General features: G+C 33.2%; 4 protein-coding genes across 4 annotated transcripts; 2 read left to right on the forward strand and 2 right to left on the reverse strand.

The window, feature by feature from the left end:
* Window positions 1–1,161: 1,161 nt before the first annotated feature.
* LOC112510555 (germin-like protein 9-3) lies at window positions 1,162–1,799 on the reverse strand. The gene has a single exon (XM_025116019.1). The coding sequence runs from the start codon at window positions 1,783–1,785 to the stop codon at window positions 1,186–1,188; it is 600 nt and encodes a 199-aa protein (XP_024971787.1). The 5' UTR covers window positions 1,786–1,799; the 3' UTR covers window positions 1,162–1,185.
* Window positions 1,800–2,932: 1,133 nt separating this feature from the next.
* Window positions 2,933–3,556, forward strand: LOC112510529 (germin-like protein 9-3). The gene has a single exon (XM_025115979.1). The coding sequence runs from the start codon at window positions 2,939–2,941 to the stop codon at window positions 3,554–3,556; it is 618 nt and encodes a 205-aa protein (XP_024971747.1). The 5' UTR covers window positions 2,933–2,938.
* A 1,511-nt stretch (window positions 3,557–5,067) lies between these two features.
* On the forward strand, window positions 5,068–5,673 carry LOC112508585 (germin-like protein 9-3). The gene has a single exon (XM_025113255.1). The coding sequence runs from the start codon at window positions 5,068–5,070 to the stop codon at window positions 5,671–5,673; it is 606 nt and encodes a 201-aa protein (XP_024969023.1).
* A 3,909-nt stretch (window positions 5,674–9,582) lies between these two features.
* On the reverse strand, window positions 9,583–10,751 carry LOC112509734 (transcription factor SRM1-like). Its single transcript, XM_025114847.1, has 2 exons — window positions 10,180–10,751; window positions 9,583–10,036 (listed from the first exon to the last, which is right to left on the reverse strand). Exons 1-2 carry the CDS (start codon window positions 10,572–10,574, stop codon window positions 9,754–9,756), a joined length of 678 nt encoding a protein of 225 aa, XP_024970615.1. The 5' UTR covers window positions 10,575–10,751; the 3' UTR covers window positions 9,583–9,753.
* Between the last annotated feature and the right edge of the window lie 8,891 nt (window positions 10,752–19,642).

Raw genomic sequence — 19,642 nt, forward strand, 5'->3', positions numbered from 1 at the left:
TAGTTCCTTCGGTTTGTTATAATTTACAATTTTCGTCCTTGTTGTTTATAAATTGTGATTTTAATCCCTATGATTTGTAATTTATTATTATTTTTGTCTTTATAATTTACAATTTATTGTTGTTTCAATCCTTGTGGTTTATAATTTATTACGATTTTGGTCCTTTGTACTTAAGGGGCCGTTTACTAAATACTTACCCGATAAGTGTTGATAGGGTAACTTTCCTCACCTAATGCACATGGCAAAGGCTGAAAATATTAACTGGTAAGAGCGATGATAAGGATAGAGAGTCTTACCCGGTAAGTGATTGTGAGGACTCTTACTTGGGTAAGCGTTTACCGGGTAAATTGTTGCATACGATACCGTTTTAATATACTACAATCTTATATGATAAAATAAATTATAGTATTGACTCCTATCGATAAGCACTTACCGGGTAAGTATTTGAGTAAACGGTCCCTAAATGTTGGAATTAGTCTACGGATGAAAGTAGCAATGAATTGCAAACCATAACGACTAAAATCACAATTTCTAAACCACATTGACGAAGATAAATTATTAACAAACCACATGGACAAAAACCGTAATTTACTCTATCTTTTATGATTTCTATCGGGTAATCTCGAGAATGACCAGAAGAAACATGTAAAGGAAGTGAGAAAATGAACACGTTTTTTCATTTTTGTAGAAAATGACAACTAAAATCATGACGAAATGACACGTGTCACTCTCTCATTGGTTGAAATCGCAAATAACCTCACAATTTGAGGGTCCGCATGGATTCTTTCATATCTGCAAGGGTTTTATAACATCCCAGACAATGTAACAGATATTGTCCATTTTGACCACATCTAGACTCACGGTTTTAAAACATGTCTGACATAGAAGGTATTCAGTCTCTTATAAGACAATCTTCGTTCTCTTCCCCAACTAATGTGGGATCACACATAATTCATCCAAATTATTAGATTGAGATGATCAAACGTATCTGCTTAAAAACGGGGTTATAACCTATTTATAACCAAAAAGATTGATTATATTTATTCTCTTTAAATTGACATCGATACTGATATATCAAACAAATCTTTTTGGTACGTCGATTCTTTTATTTTCGTACATCACAACCTCCATGTCGAACAGAAAATACTAAGGCTGACAAACAGATACATCAAAATAATCAAACACCTAATTCTTAAGTCCGATTTCGATCTTTTGAACCGTCGCTACATCCGTCTTAAACGACATAGCAAGCACGTTATCGTCAATCCCGGTAGTGAAAACACTCTTGGGTACCGAAAACAAACCCGCATTCGCGCTCCCAAATGCCGAGATTGCAATCGCGGATTGATTATGGTTCCGGTTATACTGAAAATGAACAAGTCCCTTCGGAAACACAAACATATCCCCAACCTGAAGCGTTTTGTTAAATATCGCGTTTTTGGTGTCAACGAACCCCACTTCGAGCGTACCCAACATCACCAATAGCAGCTCCGCAGACCGAGGGTGCGTGTGAGGTGGGTTCACGCTGGCTGGTGGGAACTGGAGGACCGCGTAGGACACACTTTGACCGTTTAGAGCCGGGAATTCGGCCATCGAAGCTTTAATGACAGTGAAGTTTTTTGGGTTCGGGTTATAGAACGCACTAAGCCCGCTATAGGTGAAGAAATAGGCTCCAACCGAGCTAGTATTCGGGGTTATGAAATCGGTCAAGATATCAGGGTCCGCAACCGTTGTTCTTGAAATTGCTAGAACTACGGCTAGTAGTCCCAATAAGGTGAGAGCCATGGGTGAAACTGATAATGTACAAAGTGGTTACGTTGTATGCTGTTTTAGGCTCGGGTTTTCGTGTTTATATATGGGTCGTTGGCCACAACGATTGTCATTTTTATGTCGTTATAATATTACCGTTAAGTAGTAGCATAACAATCGGGACAAGAAAACAGGCATGCCGGCGATTTGTTCTTCTGAGATTTCTATGAACTTCCGTAACGAACGAAATCATAACGAAACGAAAAATCGAGAAATCTCGAGAAAGATCTTCGTTTTTTGACTGGTTCTAACTTTGTTTTTGATGAACAAGATACAGCCATCTGGGTGAAGTAAACAAGATTTCTTGTTCTATTTGTTCAAAAATGGCAAAAAAATCGCTTTCCAGACGTGTAAACGTAACGTGATAACAGAATCGGCTTTATAGGACACCAAATTTATATAAACGTCATGATAGACTGCTTTATAGAACGTAAAATTTACTAATAGACTGCTTTATAGGACGCCAAGTTTATATAAAAGTGTTACAATAAATTTATAAGACGTTTTATCAAGTTTTTTAGAACGTTTTTAAAACAAAATACCGTATTAGCTATTTTATACGACATTATTTTGAAAAAGCACCCTATAAACAGATGAATTTATAGGACACTTCTCAAAAACGTCTTATACAATAACTAATAAGACATTATATTTTAAGAACGTCCTAAAAAACTTGTTAAAACGCTCAAAAACTTATTGTAGCACTTTTAGATATGACGTTTTATATACAACCCGTTACGCGAGCCGACTAATCCCAGAGCGACCACCTGTGCTTTGCAGTTAGCCCCAAGTCGCCACATTTGAACCTTTATGGCCATAGGGGGATTTTCATTCCTCCTTGGATTTGAACTGGGACCTCCAGACACTTTTGACCTTCGGAGCCCAAGCTCAAACCAATCAGACACCACCCTTGTGGTCGTATAAACTTAAGCAGTACAAAATATAATATTATAACGCTTATACATTTTAGGCGTCCAATGAAACCGATACTGATATTTGATGTAGAATTACAAGAATAAGGCATATCCTTTGGTTTTGGTTTGTTTCATGGAGTTCTATCACTATATATATCTTCACATTTCTGCCTTCAAGAAAACAAGAACCTTATTACCTTCTTCTACCTTCAAAAATGGCGTCAAAGCTTCAATTTCTCTTGCTACTTTCATTTTCATATGCCATTTTGCAGTTATCGATGGCCGGAGATCCCGATATCCTCTCCGACTTCATCGTGCCGCCGAATGTTGGCGGCCCGCTTGACGGAAACTTCTTCACCTTCACCGGAATGCGTTCACTCGTTGGTGCACCATTTCCGACCACTTTTAAGGTGTTGAAAGCTTCCATGGCTGAATTCCCGGCTCTTAACGGTCAAAGTGTTTCTTATGCTGTACTCCAGTTCCCTAGCGGCTCGGTTAACCCACCGCACACCCACCCACGGGCTTCCGAGCTCTTGTTTGTGCTCATGGGTTCGTTGGATGTCGGGTTTGTCGACACGACCAATAAGCTTTTTACGCAAAAACTTCAACAAGGTGATATCTTTGTGTTCCCCAAGGGACTTGTTCACTTTCAGTTCAATAGCGACGCCAAGTCTCCGGCTCTAGCGTTGTCGGCGTTCGGAAGCGCGAGTGCCGGGACGGTGTCGGTCCCGAATACTGTTTTCAATTCGACGATCGACGATCAGGTGTTGGCATTGTCGTTTAAGACGGATGTTGCTACGATTCAGAAGATCAAATCGGGGTTTTCGGGCTAATTAGGATCGGGTTCTTGACTGTTTCTTGTGTTTCTGATTCTTGATCATCGACAATGTTGTTCTTGATTTGGTGAATAAATTTCGATGTTGATTTAAGATATATTTTGTTCGTGTTCGTCAATTTATATATCGATTTCTAAATTCGATATCGTTTGGTATCAATGGATATCGTTGTCAAATTGTTTTCGTGAGACCCTTTTTTTTACACTTGAAGCTTCACAGCAAAACGCTGTGAATGTAACATTCACAGTGTTTTTCTTGTGAAGGTAACATTCATAGTGTTTTTGTTGTAAATGTTCGGCTTTTTTTACCTTTACATGATGCAAGTCGAACTCGAGTATCACTATACTCAACTTCAACTCGAAACCCAGTTTCCAAGCTCGAACTCGACTGGAAAACTCGCAAGTAGTGAAACTCAAAGCTCGACTCGAACTCGAATCAAGCTCGAACTAAGCTCAAATCAAGCTCAAACTGCAATTCAAATCAAGCTTGGACTCGAACTCGAATCAAACTCACCCATTGAAATTTATGAAATTTTTGGGTTTTTCTCTTATAAATTTTAAAACTTAAATGCGTTCTCTTAGTTTTTATAAAACTAAAGAAATCGACTTTAAACTTTTTCATCAAAAAGACAAAATTAAAAATTTCATTCACCCCTCTCTTTTTATAACATTTTTTCTCTTTTTCTTTACCATCTCTCTTCCAATGTGGGACGATTTCATTAACCTTTTTTTTGTAGTTTTTCTTTATCTTCTTTTAATTTTGATTTTAATAAAAATAATAATTGATTAATTTTTAAAATAAAAAAATGCATAATTTTATTTAAATATCTAAAAATGTAAGACATTTTTATTATTTATATTTTACAAATTTTATTATAAAAACTGATTATACTTTAAAACTAATTATATATAAAATAATCGAGTATCTCACGAGCTTCTCGAATCGAGTATTGGGTAGCATGACTCGACTGGTTAATATGTCGAGTCGAGCTCGAGTTCAAGCCGAGCCTATTCGAGTCGAGTGTCGATCTCGAGTAACTCGTGAGTTGTCTCGTATCGTTCACACTCCTAGTTCAAACCTCAGTATCTCTGATATTTATCAAGCTATGTCAGTATATAAACAAATAAAACTTCATCTGCTTGAATGTGTTTTTCAGATATGATATATCTTAAATTTTACTGATGAAACAAGAATGATGTAGAATTTTGATACAATAAATTTTTATCTGTCCGTAGTTAATAAAGCCAAACAGTAAGAGTTTCAACTCTAAATTTATCAAATAAACACATACATTAAAATTAAAAAAAAAACATATAAATACAAGAAAAATATTAAAAAAAAAGCCACAAAAATAATGTATTTTATGAAAATTACAATGGAAATAAACATAATTTCCTAGAAACCACCTTGATGAACAACATTGTACTTTCCAAAAGGATTCTTAAATTCCATGCCCAATCTTATAAAAATCAAAACCCTGTTCAAACTGAATACATTATTTTGCGATGATGTCGAAACCTGAAATATATTGTGTTTTAGCTGTATTTGCCATACTTTGTTCGGTAACAGTCGGAGACCCTGACATCCTGATTGCTTTTGTGGTCACAGGAAACACCACCATCGATGCCAACTACTTCACTTTCACAAAAATGCGTCAACTGGTGGGTGGCGAGTACCCGAGTACTTTTGGGGTGTTGAAAGCAAGCATGAACGAGTTCCCAGCACTTGTTGGACAAAGCGTTTCGTATGCAGTTCTTGAATTCCCTGCAGGATCCATAAATCCGGTCCACATCCATCCTCGGGCTTCTGAGCTTATGTTCCTTGTTTCGGGAACTCTCCAAGTAGGGTTTGTGGATACCAGTAACACGCTTTTTAAACAAAGTCTAGAAATAGGAGATATTTTTGTGTTCCCCAAAGGACTTGTGCATTTTCAGTATAATAATGACGCTAAAGAACCAGCACTGGCAATTTCGACCTTTGGAAGTGCCAACGCTGGAACTCAATCGATTCCAACCAGTGTCTTTAACACCAGTATCTTTGAGGGTATTTTGGATGCGTCTTTTCGTGCTAAGAGAGCGACTATTCGAAAGATCGAAGATGGGCTCAAGGCATAACCTAATCATGTCAGGCGATAATTACTCTTACTTGGGTTTTCCACTTTTCCCTCTAAAATAAGATTTCCGTTTTCTTTATTCAATATTTTTGCAACTTTCTTTATTCACTTTTACCGTGTTAACCATTTCCTCGATAATTTAAAATGGTTACGATTCCTTACAAAAGCCAAAATGTGACGAAATTTGTCTTAGGGGCCGTTTACCAAACACTTACCCGGTAAGTGTTTACCGGTAAAATTTTGCACTACCACTTACTTACCGGGTAAGACTTTAGTCCACCAAAACGGAATCGTATGTAAAAATTTACCTAGTAAGAGCTACCACAGTAAAAGTCGTTGCCCTCACTTACCGGGTAAGACTCTCGGTTTTTCAAAACCATAAGAACGGAAATAGAAATTTTCAGCAAACCACAAGGAATATTCATTTTTTTCTTGCTGAATTTGTGAAACAAACATTCATCTTTTTTTTCCTATTCCATACTCTTCTTAATCAATAATCATAGATCTTGCAACCATTGATAACCTCAGGGTCGAATTGTGTCAAGTTACATTGTAAATTTAGGCAAATTGTATGAAAAAATAATGTACTTTTACTTGATATTTATCTTGGGTAACACCTTTCAGAACTTACATTTTGGTACCTAAGATATAAAGTTTTAAACATTTAAGTACTCGGGTAACCAGTTGAATAATTAACCGGTTATCATGCTGATATGGTGAGTGATGTGGTATCCAACTCAGTATTATTTGTTGACGTGATTAGTGACATGGATTTTTTTAATCTGAAAATAGTCTTTTTTTAATCTAAATTAGTCTTCAACCGGTTACATAAATGTTTAAAATTTTACATCGTAGGTACCAAAATGCAAGTTTTGAAAGTACGTTATCTAAAATATGAATCAAGTTAAAGTATGTTATTTTTTCATGCAATTTGCCTTAAAATTTTAATAATTAAAAATGTCTGATAGAAATTAAATGATGTCACATAGACTAAAACCATGTTTATCATGTAAAATGGATATAAAAGAAATTCATTATTATAATACATATGTGTGTGTGTTTGTATGTGTGGGGTACGTACATGCACGTGTATGTATGTATGTATCTATACATGTGTGAGAACGAGAACCGCAAAACAAGATGCCGTACAAAAAACAAAGCATTATGACGTTTTTTCCTAAAAGAAGTAATGTCATTATTACAGAGACACGTAATGTTATTCTCGAAGGTCCAAAGTTGTTTCAACAAAACTTTACGCCCTTTTAAAATGTTGGAAAATTAATGGCGAGTTGGAACACGCAGTACATATATTCTTTTGTTTTTCTTATGTGAATAATGTAATCGTTTGAACCTCCCACTGTATACAGATACACACGAGTGTGTGGAATACATATGCATGTACGTATAGATACGCACCCTTCAAGACGATAGTGACGAATCACACAGATTGCAGGGTACAATTTCATAACCATACAAAATCATATGCAAACGACTTGACAAGAAACGTGTGGCCAATAAATCACAGACATACACGTAGTCAGTATAATATAAATCACATGCATACACGTAGTCAGTATAATAAGAGGAGGCGTTGCGTATAGAAAATGAATACAGCAGAAACAAAAAGACTGTAGATAATGAAAACGACGTAAAACAAGATATACGAAATGTAGTGAAATTTAATTGAATCCAACAACTAAACATGAAAATCAACAACTACCAAATCTTGTAGTACTTACAAGGGAAGAAAAGGAGGTTTTGATTGTGAATGGTGGAATGAGCCAAAGATGGTTCACTTTCATGACTCAAAAGACTTATCCCCATGGTCAAAATGCCCATCAACATCATTTTATCTTCTATGTCATATGTTATTTATTTTATTCGGTAATCGTGGGTTTTTGGACTAACTTACGTGTATCAACTGATCCAGTAAATGATTTGGATGGTGTTTGTTTTTTAAGAGGTGTTGAAATCTGAAGTCTGAAATTTGAAACAGTAAGATTGTTTGTTTTTACTAAAAGATGAATAGTTTTTGCTAACAAATCGCTTCCGGCCCTCAAAATATGAACCATGTGATAAAGGATGGACTAGGATTAGGGGTTGTTTGTTTTTCATTTCTTTCTCCACTTGTTGAGATCATGTGTCACTTTAGTTGCTTAAAATTTTAATTGCAATGATGTTTTTTTCTACTTTTTAGATCTATATTTGTTCATTAATTGCTAAATAAGGGTTACACTTTTTAGGTCTATTAGCCTGTGAGCAAGCCTGACATGTTTATAGGGCACAATGGCAAGTTGTCAAGCCCGAAAAAAGGACTTAGATTTACAATATTAGACCCGTTGGACAAAAAACAAGTTAGACCCAACTCAGATCCAACTCAAACCTGCAAATCATCACCTCTAGTAATAAGTTCATATTATTTGAAGCCCTTTTTGTTATTAACTTCAATTTAAAGCATTTGGGAATTTAAAATGGTTTCATATGTGTTTTAGCAAATTTATAGGAAGATGGCTTAAACATCATATAAGTGGGAGTTTATTTGGATTCAGTATGGATGTTTAAATAACAAGGTTAAATATCGTAAAAAAGTTAAGATAAAATTCATATATGAATTATTGAAAAAATTCAATTAAAGATGCATATGTGAATCCATATGAATAATAATATGTAACATCGGTTCACATTTGCATCTTTAAATTGATTTTTCAAGATCTTTAGATGATTCAAATATAAACCTTGCTTTAACATTCCGTTATTATCTTCTCACAATATTTAACCTTAACCGATCTTTAGATTCGACCCTTTTTATTTTATCGATTTTCCGCAAGACTCGAAATCTTGAGTTTGGAGGATTTTAAGTTCAAATAACACGTATCTTCGAGACATTGATACACCATGTTCCATTACAGCGCGATGATTCCTTCATTATTCACTATTGAATATATATATATATATATATAGAGAGAGAGAGAGAGAGAGAGAGAGAGAGAGGGGGATATGTTCAAATAAGAAACTAAACATTTTACGGGAAGCTAAGAAAATTCTATATCATATATAATTACACACATAATACACAAGTTTAATCATATATGATTAAATACATGTTCCGTTCACAACACATAGACAATTATATATGATCAAAGACACCCCAAGAAGTATAATCATATATAATATCGAAATTTCTCGTTTTCTCGCAAAATGTTTAACTTCTCACATGATTTTTCATATATATATATATATATATATATATAGAGAGAGAGAGAGAGAGAGAGAAAGAGGAACGATCAAATACAAATCACTCAATTTGTACAAACCGTGAAAACCATATTCAACCAATCATAATTTTTCATTTTGTTCATTTTTTTGTAATTTATGAGAGGTTAATTAAACATTTTCATTCTGGAGGGTATTAATCATGGATATTATCATTTTCATTATTTTAATTTTAGAAAAATACATAAAACAGTTTCATTAAAATTTCATTAATTATTATATGAAACAATTTCATAACCATATATGAAACAACTTCATAAGTCTTATATGAAACAATTTCACAAGATTAAACAATTTCATGAAAAAAATTCATAATATTAAACAATGAAATCGACGGATGAGAGTGGTTTGCACGGTTTGTATAAATTGGGTGGTTTGCATTTGATCGCTCATATATATATATATATATATACACACAAACATACATATATATAGTCAAGTAGAAATAAAATTCGTAAAAAAATGAAAAACTGAAAAACATTCTAATAACCATCGATAAGTTCAATTTCTTTTTAAAAGTTTTCCTTTGAATGGTTCACTTTCTATATATGTATATGCGTGTGCACTGAAACTGATATATGAAAGAATATGTAAAATTACGTATATAGCCCTGTCATTTCTGAAAATGGCAATCATCTTTGAAAACGCAAACCCTTAAAAGTAAGCCTCTTATCATATATCTTCAAAAGAAAACAAAAACTATACAAATTATGGTGGGTGGGTAATTTTTTTTCCTAATTCTATAATCTATAAAGATATTTATATATATACACACAGAAATCTAGGGGCAATTTTGTAATTTTATAGTCTACATAGGGTACCCAAAATTTTGTTGACGTTCATACCCCAGTGGTGGTGTTGCTCCTCCGTGGAAATTGGTAGGTGGAGGTGGCGGCACCGCCATGGTCTCCGCCGTGGTGGTGATGTCATGGATGCTTGATCTCTTCCTCTCTTTCTTCATCGAATTCTGCCGGAGGAAATACTTTTGGGCGTGACTGGCGACTTGCGTCGGCGTCCTTGAAACCACCACGTTTCTCGAAATGCTCCGCCAATCGCCCTTGCCGTACCTTTGCAATCCGATCAGAAATAACCTATTGAAAGTGATTCCGATCAAAATCCAACACCGATTTGCCATAATTAGATACGTAATCAACAAAATGCACTAATTAATTTTGAAATTTGATGATTTATTGGAGGTTTAATCGAAATGTACAAGTAATCAAGCGTAACGTACCTATGTTCTTCTTCCGTCCATGGAGTCCCCTTCTTCCTTTCACCATCACCATGTTTAGATCCTTTCCCCATTCCAAACGAGATCTGACTCGCTCGCAACTCAGGATCCCAACTCAGAAACGACTCGTCACCATCGTCGTCAGCATAACTCGGTAACTCAACTTGACCGGAATCAATCTGAAGCAAATCGTGGACCAACACCTCGTAGTGAGCTCTCACCTGCTCCGCCGTCTTACCTGGAACGGCATCAGCGATCTTCTGCCACCGTCCAACGACGTCGTCCGGATACATCACCAAAGCATCCTCAAACAACTTGTCTTCATATCTCGACCACGTAGACTCCGCCGCTACCGCCGCCGCGGCGTCGATCGCCCAATCGGTGTCTTGATGATACATCAAAATTGAATCGATCCGACAACCGATAAATAGGGATTTCGATAAGTTTAGTGCCTGAAAATCTTCGCCGTGAAATTGAATTAGGCTCTAGATTTTGCCGATTGACTTCGAGAATGAATTTGGGCGAGGGATTTGAGGGGTTTTGTAAGACCACTTTTTCCTTCTTGCTTCCAATAAATGAATTCGTTGATGGGTTGGTGAATCCGTGCACATATTTATATGTGTAATAGCAGCCGTAAATATCTTTTATTATTTAAAAAATATTAATTATTCTAAAATAATTGTCTATATTTTTATTTTAATATGACCTGATCAAATAAAAACTGATGGACTGTTTGACAGTTGCAAAATGGTTTGGTGCAAAATGATTAAGTGGTCTGTATACTTAATAGACCCTTATAATATAGTGTAAAATAAAATATAATTGTTTGGTAATTGCTTACAATGAAATTAGGACGGTAAATGATTAAGGGAGACCCAAAATACAAAATGCTTTAAAGGTAACTTTCACAGTGTTTTTACTGTAAAGTTTTAGCTTTTTCTATCTTTACAGCATTTTAACAAGTTCTATGTATAAAAAAAGGGTCTTATCATAAAAATAGACTGATTTTACATTAACCCAATCTTAAGTTATAGTTGAGTCAAACATCACATTGATATAAGATTTTTTTTTACCGACCAATAATAATTAATTAATATTTATTTACCATGAATATATATTTATTTTTTTAATAATATATAAAAATAAATAATACTACGATAAAGACCGTTTAAGAAGGGGTGAAACTTCCTATGTGGATGCTAAACCGAAAGAAGGGGTATTTTAATTAATGGAAAATGATTAATTTATATTTAATTAATTAAAAAAATATTAAAATACATGCTTAAAAAGAACATTAAAATATTAAATTAATATTGCTCCAATGTGAACATGCCACGTAGCAGAAGTAGTGTGAGAAAGAGAAAGGAGCTTCATTAAATCAATATTGACTATAAGAGTTTACATCAATCCGTATGTTTGACTTCATATTATTGGTCAAACATTTTTCTTTGTCTTTTATTATTTTAATTCTTAGCCGTTGTTTATTTATCTTTTAATAGTTTTATTAAAAGATGAATCTTGTTTGATAAAAAAGAAATTGTCTTTTAATGCTTCTAAAATCTTTTTAATGATTTTGTATCTTAGGTCTTTCTTAACCATCCAGTACTCTAATTTCGTTGTAAATAATTACCAAACAATTGTATTTTATTTTGCATTATATCATGAGAGCCTCTTAACCATTCTAATCATTTAGGGGCTGTTTGGCAGTTGTTGAATAACTTTATGCAGAGTCATTAAGTGATCATAATGATTAAGAGGCTCTCATGATATAACGCAAAATTAAATATAATTGTTTTGTAACTGTTTACAATGAAATTATGGCTCTTAATGGTTAAGTGAGGCACATCATACAAAATCATTCAGAGAGTTTTAGAACCATTAAGAGACATACTTTTTTTTTCCAAACAATATTCACCTCTTAACAATTCAGAGATTGTCTCTTAATAGAACTATTAAGAGGTAAACAAACAACCCCTTAATCATTCTACACCAAAGCATTCAGCAACTGTCAAACAACCTCCTAGTGTTTCATTTTTGGTCCACAAGGTACTTGTATTAGAGGTGTAAATGAATCGAGTCGAGTAGTAGATTAATCGATATCGGTTCGAAAAAAGAGTATTAGGTTCGAGCTAAAAATAATTTGTTCAAAGTCGGGCTGGAACTCGAACTCAAATATTTTTTCAATGTTTGGTCTTGAGCTTGACGTCAAGATCAATTAACTCGTTTATTTGCTCAAACCCAATGAATTATATTATAATTATATAATTTATAAACGTATAAATATGTATGCCTCGAAAAAGTGTTTGGTCGAATGGCACGACTCGACTCGACTCGACTCGTAAAGTTTAATCGAGCTTTTGAACGAGTCGAGTCGAACATTGGTGTTATGCAACTCAACTCGTTAACTTGAGCAAGATTTATTTTATAGCATTGGGTGACCTGTTACATTTTAAACTGATAAGTTTACTGCTAAGAAGTACGCCAATGGATTGAGAGAAAATTTTGATATGAAGTTATTGGACTTACAATATGTTGTGATGTAGAAATAGAAGTGTCTAGTGAACATCAACTTCAACTGGTGGGTGGTGACGACAAATGTTATGATGGATGAATTTTAAAATACAATGTTTTAATAATAAAAAATTAATTTGAAAATACAATATTGTAATAAAAAAACGAAAGTACAATGCTATAATAAAGAAATTTATGAAAATAGATTGTCATTTCTCGCATTTTAGCTTAAATTTTTAATTTCAAACGACGTTCCAACGATTCCTTTTACGTAATTTAAATAAAAGTCTTGATATTTTTGGACAAAAATATCATCGTTTATAGTGCTAATGAAAATTATACGGCTGATGGATTGACGAACACTCTTGAAGCTGACGTTTCAAGTTCCTAAATTTGTAAACCAACGTACGTTACCTTTTACTGTGTTCTCGTATGTAAACCAGATATATAAATGTTTTAAGGTGTGACATCTGAAATACCAAAATAAAAGTTTTGAAAGTACATTTCAAAGAACAAAAACTGGATCAAAATACGTTTTATTTTCATGTAATTTATTTCAAGAAATAATTAAAAAAATGTACAGCTTTTAATGTATAGCTCAGTTGGTAAAGAAATCAGGTATTCTGCTCATATACAAATAATACAAAATGTGCCGTTTAATATTATTAAAAAAATATTAAAATAATAATCTTATCCGTTACAAAAAGATGGGCAGACAGAGAGACAGTTGGAGGAATCCGAGCTGGAAAACGGAACAAAGGCTCCCTGTTCAGATTGTGGCTGCTAGCCGTATTTGCTACGATGACAGCCGCTTTTTTTTACTGCAACGTCGGCAACCGCCTTTTTGGAAATGACAGCTCTTATTCTGAGCCTTTGTCACAGACCTAGCTGTCACTTTAACCAACCACTCCTCTCTCCCGAATTTAATTTGGTTTTTTATTTTAATTTTTAAAAGTTTTAGAGAAAGTTACATCTTTGGTCCCTGGGGAATGTTTCTATTATCATATTTTGTCCATGAACTTTATTTATTACTTCGGTTTGTTAGTTTGGTTTGCAATTTGTTATGGTTTTGGTCTTTTTGACTATCTTCGTTAAAACTGTTTGTCAAGTCAAGGGTATTTTGGTATTTTTACACAAGCATATAGTTTTATAATAAAAGGGTATATTATTCCTTTCCTCTCTCCCGTTATTCTCTATCTTGTCCCGAGTATTGAGTGTGATTGTAGCCCTTTGTTGGCGATGCGAAAAACCAACTTACTCTGCTACCACCCCTCTTCTTCTTCTACCCATGCTGCCTCTACGATCCGACAACCTCCTCAGCAACCCATACTAATCCACCCCCTGGTCATCTTCTCTGCGACATCCAAATCTAACACCTCAATAACCCAAAATTCCAAAAACCCATATCCGACTTCAAATAATGGAGGCTATGTGTGTTTGTGCAAGTTGTGTGGGTGGTGAATACAAATAATGAAGATATGTGTGTTTGTTTGCATTTAGGATCCAGGGTATGGAGTCGGGAGTAAATTGGAGATTGCTAGATTGTATCTCGAGGTTTTGAAGTAGCCCACTTGAGGGAAATGCGGTAGAAAGCGAAAACTTTATCACATGTGGCTTGTCATACTACGCGTGGTGGTGGTCGGAGAAGGAAGAGAGGGGCACTGGAAAAGGTGAGTGTGACGTCTGTACGTGTGTGTGTGTGTGTATATATATATATATATAATTTTAATGAAAAATAAAGTAGTAAAAAAAGACCAAAATGCCACTAAGGTAATTGGTATTTTTGTAGTGGATAGTGAGAGGGACCAAAATCGAAATGGAATTATAATAATATTAATCATCAATATAATAAAAGAACTTTAGGAATTAAAGTTGATAGTAAGACATACTACAGGGACCAAAAATATAATTTACTCAATTTTTTTTAAATATATAATATTTTTATATAACAAATAAGCTTACACACTCTACTTACATTTGTTAAGGTTTAAATCTCTGACCTTCTAAGAGACTAAAGACTACGATACCGTTAGGCCAAAAGTCCTTTAGTCAATTTACTCAAATTTTTATTTAAAAGTTTATGACTACACATCACGAACAATAAAATTTCATAAACAATTTGTAGATTTATTTAACACTTTCATTTTTATACAACAGGTATATCTAACCAGTATAATTTTTGACATTTTAATGCATTATTAATTAAAAAATAATAATATAAACAAAATACCTAATATATTTTAGATATAATTTATACAACCTCCCAATACTCGTACAGTGGAGAACAAGGAATCAAGAATCTTCGTGAACGGATGAATTAAGAAAACCAGATGATTCAAATAAATATAACCATTGGATTAAAAGCTGATTTAATGGTTGATGAATGGTTCCCAGTTCTCCAGTTTTCAGGGTTCCTCCTCGAACAACGAAAAAAGATGGAGATTCGAAAGAGAACCTCAATAAATTGGAGAACCTTAAATCCTATATCAACCGTTGGATTTAAAAAGCAGATATTTCATATTCAAATGTACCACAGTTGTATATGTGGAGGTACGTATGGAAAAATGTAACTGCTTATGTTATTGATAACCATTGAACTAAACTGATCGATGGTTGATGGCAGGTTTTCAGTTCTCCATTTTAGGGCCCCCCTTTGAACCCACACCACTGTATATAATTTTTTAATGAAAAAAAATTCAAAAAACTGAATTCAAGTTGCATATGCAATCGTAAATAGAACGACAAAACATTAGTAGTAGACATTTATGTATAACCTTATCAGTAAATGCATTTAATGGTTTATCTGTCATGCAGAAAAATTGTCGATCACAACTGACAACATAATGACGTATCGTCACCGTTTGCATGATTGGTGCAAAAAAGACCATGTTGGACATACTTTTCAAAAATAGTTAATCCAAGAACTTCAAAATTTAAATCTGTTCATCTGATAATATACTATTTATAGGATATTTTAAATAAGGGCAAATTGTATGAAAAAAAATAACATATTTTAATTTGATTCATATTTTGGATAACGTATTTTCATAACTTTCATTTTGATATATAAGATGTAAAGTTTTAAACATTTAAGTACCCGGGTAACAAGTTGGAGAATTAACCGGTTACTATAAAATAACATACACGTAAAAACTAATTTTAGATTAAAATATCCATGTCAGCAAATAATACTGAGTTGGATACCACATCACTCCACACATTAGCATGGTAACCGGTTAATGCTTCAACCGGTTACCCGGATACTTAAATGTTTAAAACTTTACGTCTTAGGTACCAAAATGGATGTTTTGAAAACATGTTACTCAAAATAAAAATCAAGTTAAAGTACGCTACTTTTCATGCAATTTGCCCTTTAAATAAATTATCAAATTATAGTTTATTAATTGATGGTTTGGATGAAACTGTGTACCCGAATGAAAGATAATTTGTTTTGAAGATGTTTCGTTCATCCAGGAATATAACTGATATGTAATTCAACAGATGACTTTAAATGCATTCGCATTGTACATCATGTTTTTTTCTGAATCGTAAATATGAAAAATAAATTAAATAAAAATTATAATTAATTATATATAATGACCAATTTTTATACTAAAATACCACATACTATTAAGCAATAAAATGGGAAAAATGTCAAATATTTACGTAATTGGGTTATTTATATAATAAGATGAAAAGATGAGGGTTATTTATGATAGTGTCTATATCAACAGGGGTAAAAAGAGAAATTTGTAAGAGAAAGTGCCTTAAGGGTGGAGTATGTTGACGTGGCTTCCTGATTCAGTGACACGTTAGGTAAGACTTGCATGGTGTGTTTTGGATAAGGTGAATTCCACGTCATAATACGAGAGCTGCAATCACATGCTTCTCGCCAACATATCCTATCTGTGTAGACCATTCAAGATCTTAATTTTTATTTTAGTTTGTAAAAAATCCAATAAATATTTTCGTTTTAAATAATTTGGTTCTTAAATTATTTTTAAAGTAAAAAATTAACTAAGTAAGAGACGACATTTGAATCGTTAAGAGAAGAATCTTGTTTGACAGAAAAAAAAAATTATGTCTCTTAATGGTTCTAAAACTTTCTGAATGATTTTGTATCATGAGTCTTCTTTAACCATTAAGCGCTCTAGTTTCATTGTAACAATTATCAAACAATTATATTTTATTTTGCACTATATCATGAAAGCCTCTTAATCATTCTTACCACTTAATCATTTTGCACCAAACCATTCAGCAACTGACAAACAACCCCTTACTTTAAATCATCAAGTCTCTGAGCTATTAAATGAAATATGATTTGATTTAAAGATTTTAGAAACAAAACAAATAATTCAATTTTTAATATATAAATATCATTAAAAATATAAATTATAGTATAATTACTTAATATTAATTATTCAAAAGGTTATATATATATATATATATATATATATATATATATATATATATATGGTTGGGTTCACGTGAGACCAAAGGTTTTTCGTAAGACCAATTTATGTTCATTGATCAACTTTATAAACTAATGATCTAATGATTTAAATTGCACGGTGGCAATTTTGTAATTATTGAGAAGTCTCGTGGCAAATTTGTGATTATGAATATTGAGATTGTAGATCTAATCCAAGGATTGAAAATTGGTCTTACGGATTTCACGGAAAAGGCTTGGTCTCATATGATCCCAAGTATATATATATATATATATATATATATATATATATATATATATATATATTCAAGTAATTAATTTTACTTCATTTCAAAAAAATTACTGTGTCCTAAAATAAATGTCTGCATTTATGTTGGTTTGTTCTGAAGTAAATGTTCATTTTCAAAATATTCAAATTTCGTTCTTAGTTATGAGACGATAAATCATTTTACTTATTCATTATTAAGGGGTAAAATCATCATTTATTTAATTAAAAAATAAAATAGTTATATATTTCTAAGTCTGTCACTTTTTTAATTGTGACATTTGTTTTGGTACAAAAAGGTAAATTTTCATACTTGTTTAGGCCGATTTCACTTTTCAAACATTCAACATTAAAAAAAGCACATAATTTCTTAATCTGTTTAAAATTCACATTAATATGAACAGTTAGACTCATCATATTTGTTGTTTGAGATCACAAAGTTATTGTACTAATTGGATTGAATCTCTAACAGTGACTAAACGAATCAAACTGTATTTTGATCTTTTATATGGTAGCGTAGTTATCGAGTTAACTCGAGTTCCAGAAATGTAAACAGCCCCTAAGTATGGGCCAAAAAGTTAGGCCCATAAAGCCCAAATTATCGGCCCATGACAGTCCGTTAGAAGGCCCAATCTAAAGCCCAACCCAATTACCATGAATAATTAAACACGTCAACTCCAGTTAAAATTGTTCTACAGTTAACTGTTGGATGTTATCTTTTAACGTTTAGATCTAGTTACGAGATTTCAAGGTTTCAACACCTGAAATGTTGTACTTACGCACAATCTACTTGCAATATTGAGTTTTAAGTAATATGCATTAATAAACAGTACTTTACGCATAAAAAATGGTTTTTAAGAGTTTTTGTCAAATGTTTTATAATATAGTATAGATATGATTGAGTTTACGTGAGACCAACATGTTTTTTCTGAGACTCGTGAAACCATTTTTTTATACTTGAAACTTCACTACAAAACGCTGTGAAAACCAAAAACCATTGTGATGTGAAAAATGTCAAATCATTTTATTTTTGATAATTAATATTTTTTTTAAAGTTGCAATTTTTATTTTTATTAAATCAATAATAACATAAAAAAATACCCAACAACAAGAATATATTGGTTGATTGCTTTCTCTTAATGGATAGACAAAAAGCATCATTTTGGCACCCAAAATAATTAAAATATTTTATTTAAAAAATCAATTTATTGATTGAAGGGAAATATGATTATTTATTTTATAAAAAATTATTTTACAAAACCATAATACAGTAATTAACATCCGGTATGCAACCATCACATGATAGACGTTTGGACATTTTCTAAATACCCGACTTTCCATCTTCCAGTCGCTCCTAAACTCACTTCCTTCACGCAACTTCTGATCAATGCCCATGTCCTGTTCCCAAATTGCCTCAACTTCTGTCGACGACTTTAGAAGTCACGTATTTTCATCTTTGTGATGTTAGCGCATACGATCTACCCTATCATGTTCAGGTCGTGTATAACTTCATGAGCGTCAGTTTTTTTTTTTATTAACCTGGATATCCAACCCGCTATGCGAGCCAACTAATCGCAAGGCGACACCTGCTTTGCAGATATCCCGGAGTCACCGCATTTGAACCTCCGTGGTCACAAGGGGATTTTTATTCCTCCTTGGATTTGAACCTGAGACCTCCAGGTACTTTTGACTTTTGGAGCCAAGCTCAAACCAATCAGGCACCACTCTTGTGGTTTATGAGCGTCAACTTTGCGAACCCTTAGCATAATCAAGCTGTTTTTGCCCATTTCAACTCCATAATCTCTGTTTTTTTTTTTTTTTTGTATACTAACATACCATTTACATTCATCTAGCATAATTCATCCTTAAATATCAGTATATTAGCCTAATGCAATCTCAATCTACTTCATTTTCACATAACAACACCCCAACAGACATTATTGTTGGATTTTAAATCAGCTAAAAGACTTTGGCTTCTCCTTGTGCAACCTTTTAAATGCATCAGTGAATTTTGGTTGATGTATCGAGCTGGTGGTCTTCGTTAAGTGAGTAAAAGGGTGTTATTGCGTTCTCGTAAAATGAAGGTGTTCGTTTGAACCCTTCCCTACACATGCATATATGTGTGTAGTGTGTGTGTTATGTATGTGTGTGTTTGTGGGGGGGTGGATTCATGTAAGACTCGTAAGACCACATTTTTATACTTGAAACTTCACAACAAAACAAACATTCACGTCAAAGTT

The sequence above is a fragment of the Cynara cardunculus genome (genome assembly GCF_001531365.2).
Source record: "Cynara cardunculus var. scolymus isolate 2C chromosome LG 3, CcrdV1, whole genome shotgun sequence".
NCBI lineage: Eukaryota > Viridiplantae > Streptophyta > Magnoliopsida > Asterales > Asteraceae > Cynara > Cynara cardunculus.

Bases quoted from the DNA above. Each gene is read 5' to 3' on its own strand.
- LOC112510529 (XM_025115979.1), top strand. From the start codon at position 2,939: ATGGCGTCAAAGCTTCAATTTCTCTTGCTACTTTCATTTTCATATGCC.
- LOC112509734 (XM_025114847.1), bottom strand. From the start codon at position 10,574: ATGTATCATCAAGACACCGATTGGGCGATCGACGCCGCGGCGGCGGTA. The intron at 10,037-10,179 runs GTACGTTACGCT...CACTTTCAATAG, and splicing joins TGGACGGAAGAAGAACATAG to GTTATTTCTGATCGGATTGC.
- LOC112508585 (XM_025113255.1), top strand. From the start codon at position 5,068: ATGTCGAAACCTGAAATATATTGTGTTTTAGCTGTATTTGCCATACTT.
- LOC112510555 (XM_025116019.1), bottom strand. From the start codon at position 1,785: ATGGCTCTCACCTTATTGGGACTACTAGCCGTAGTTCTAGCAATTTCA.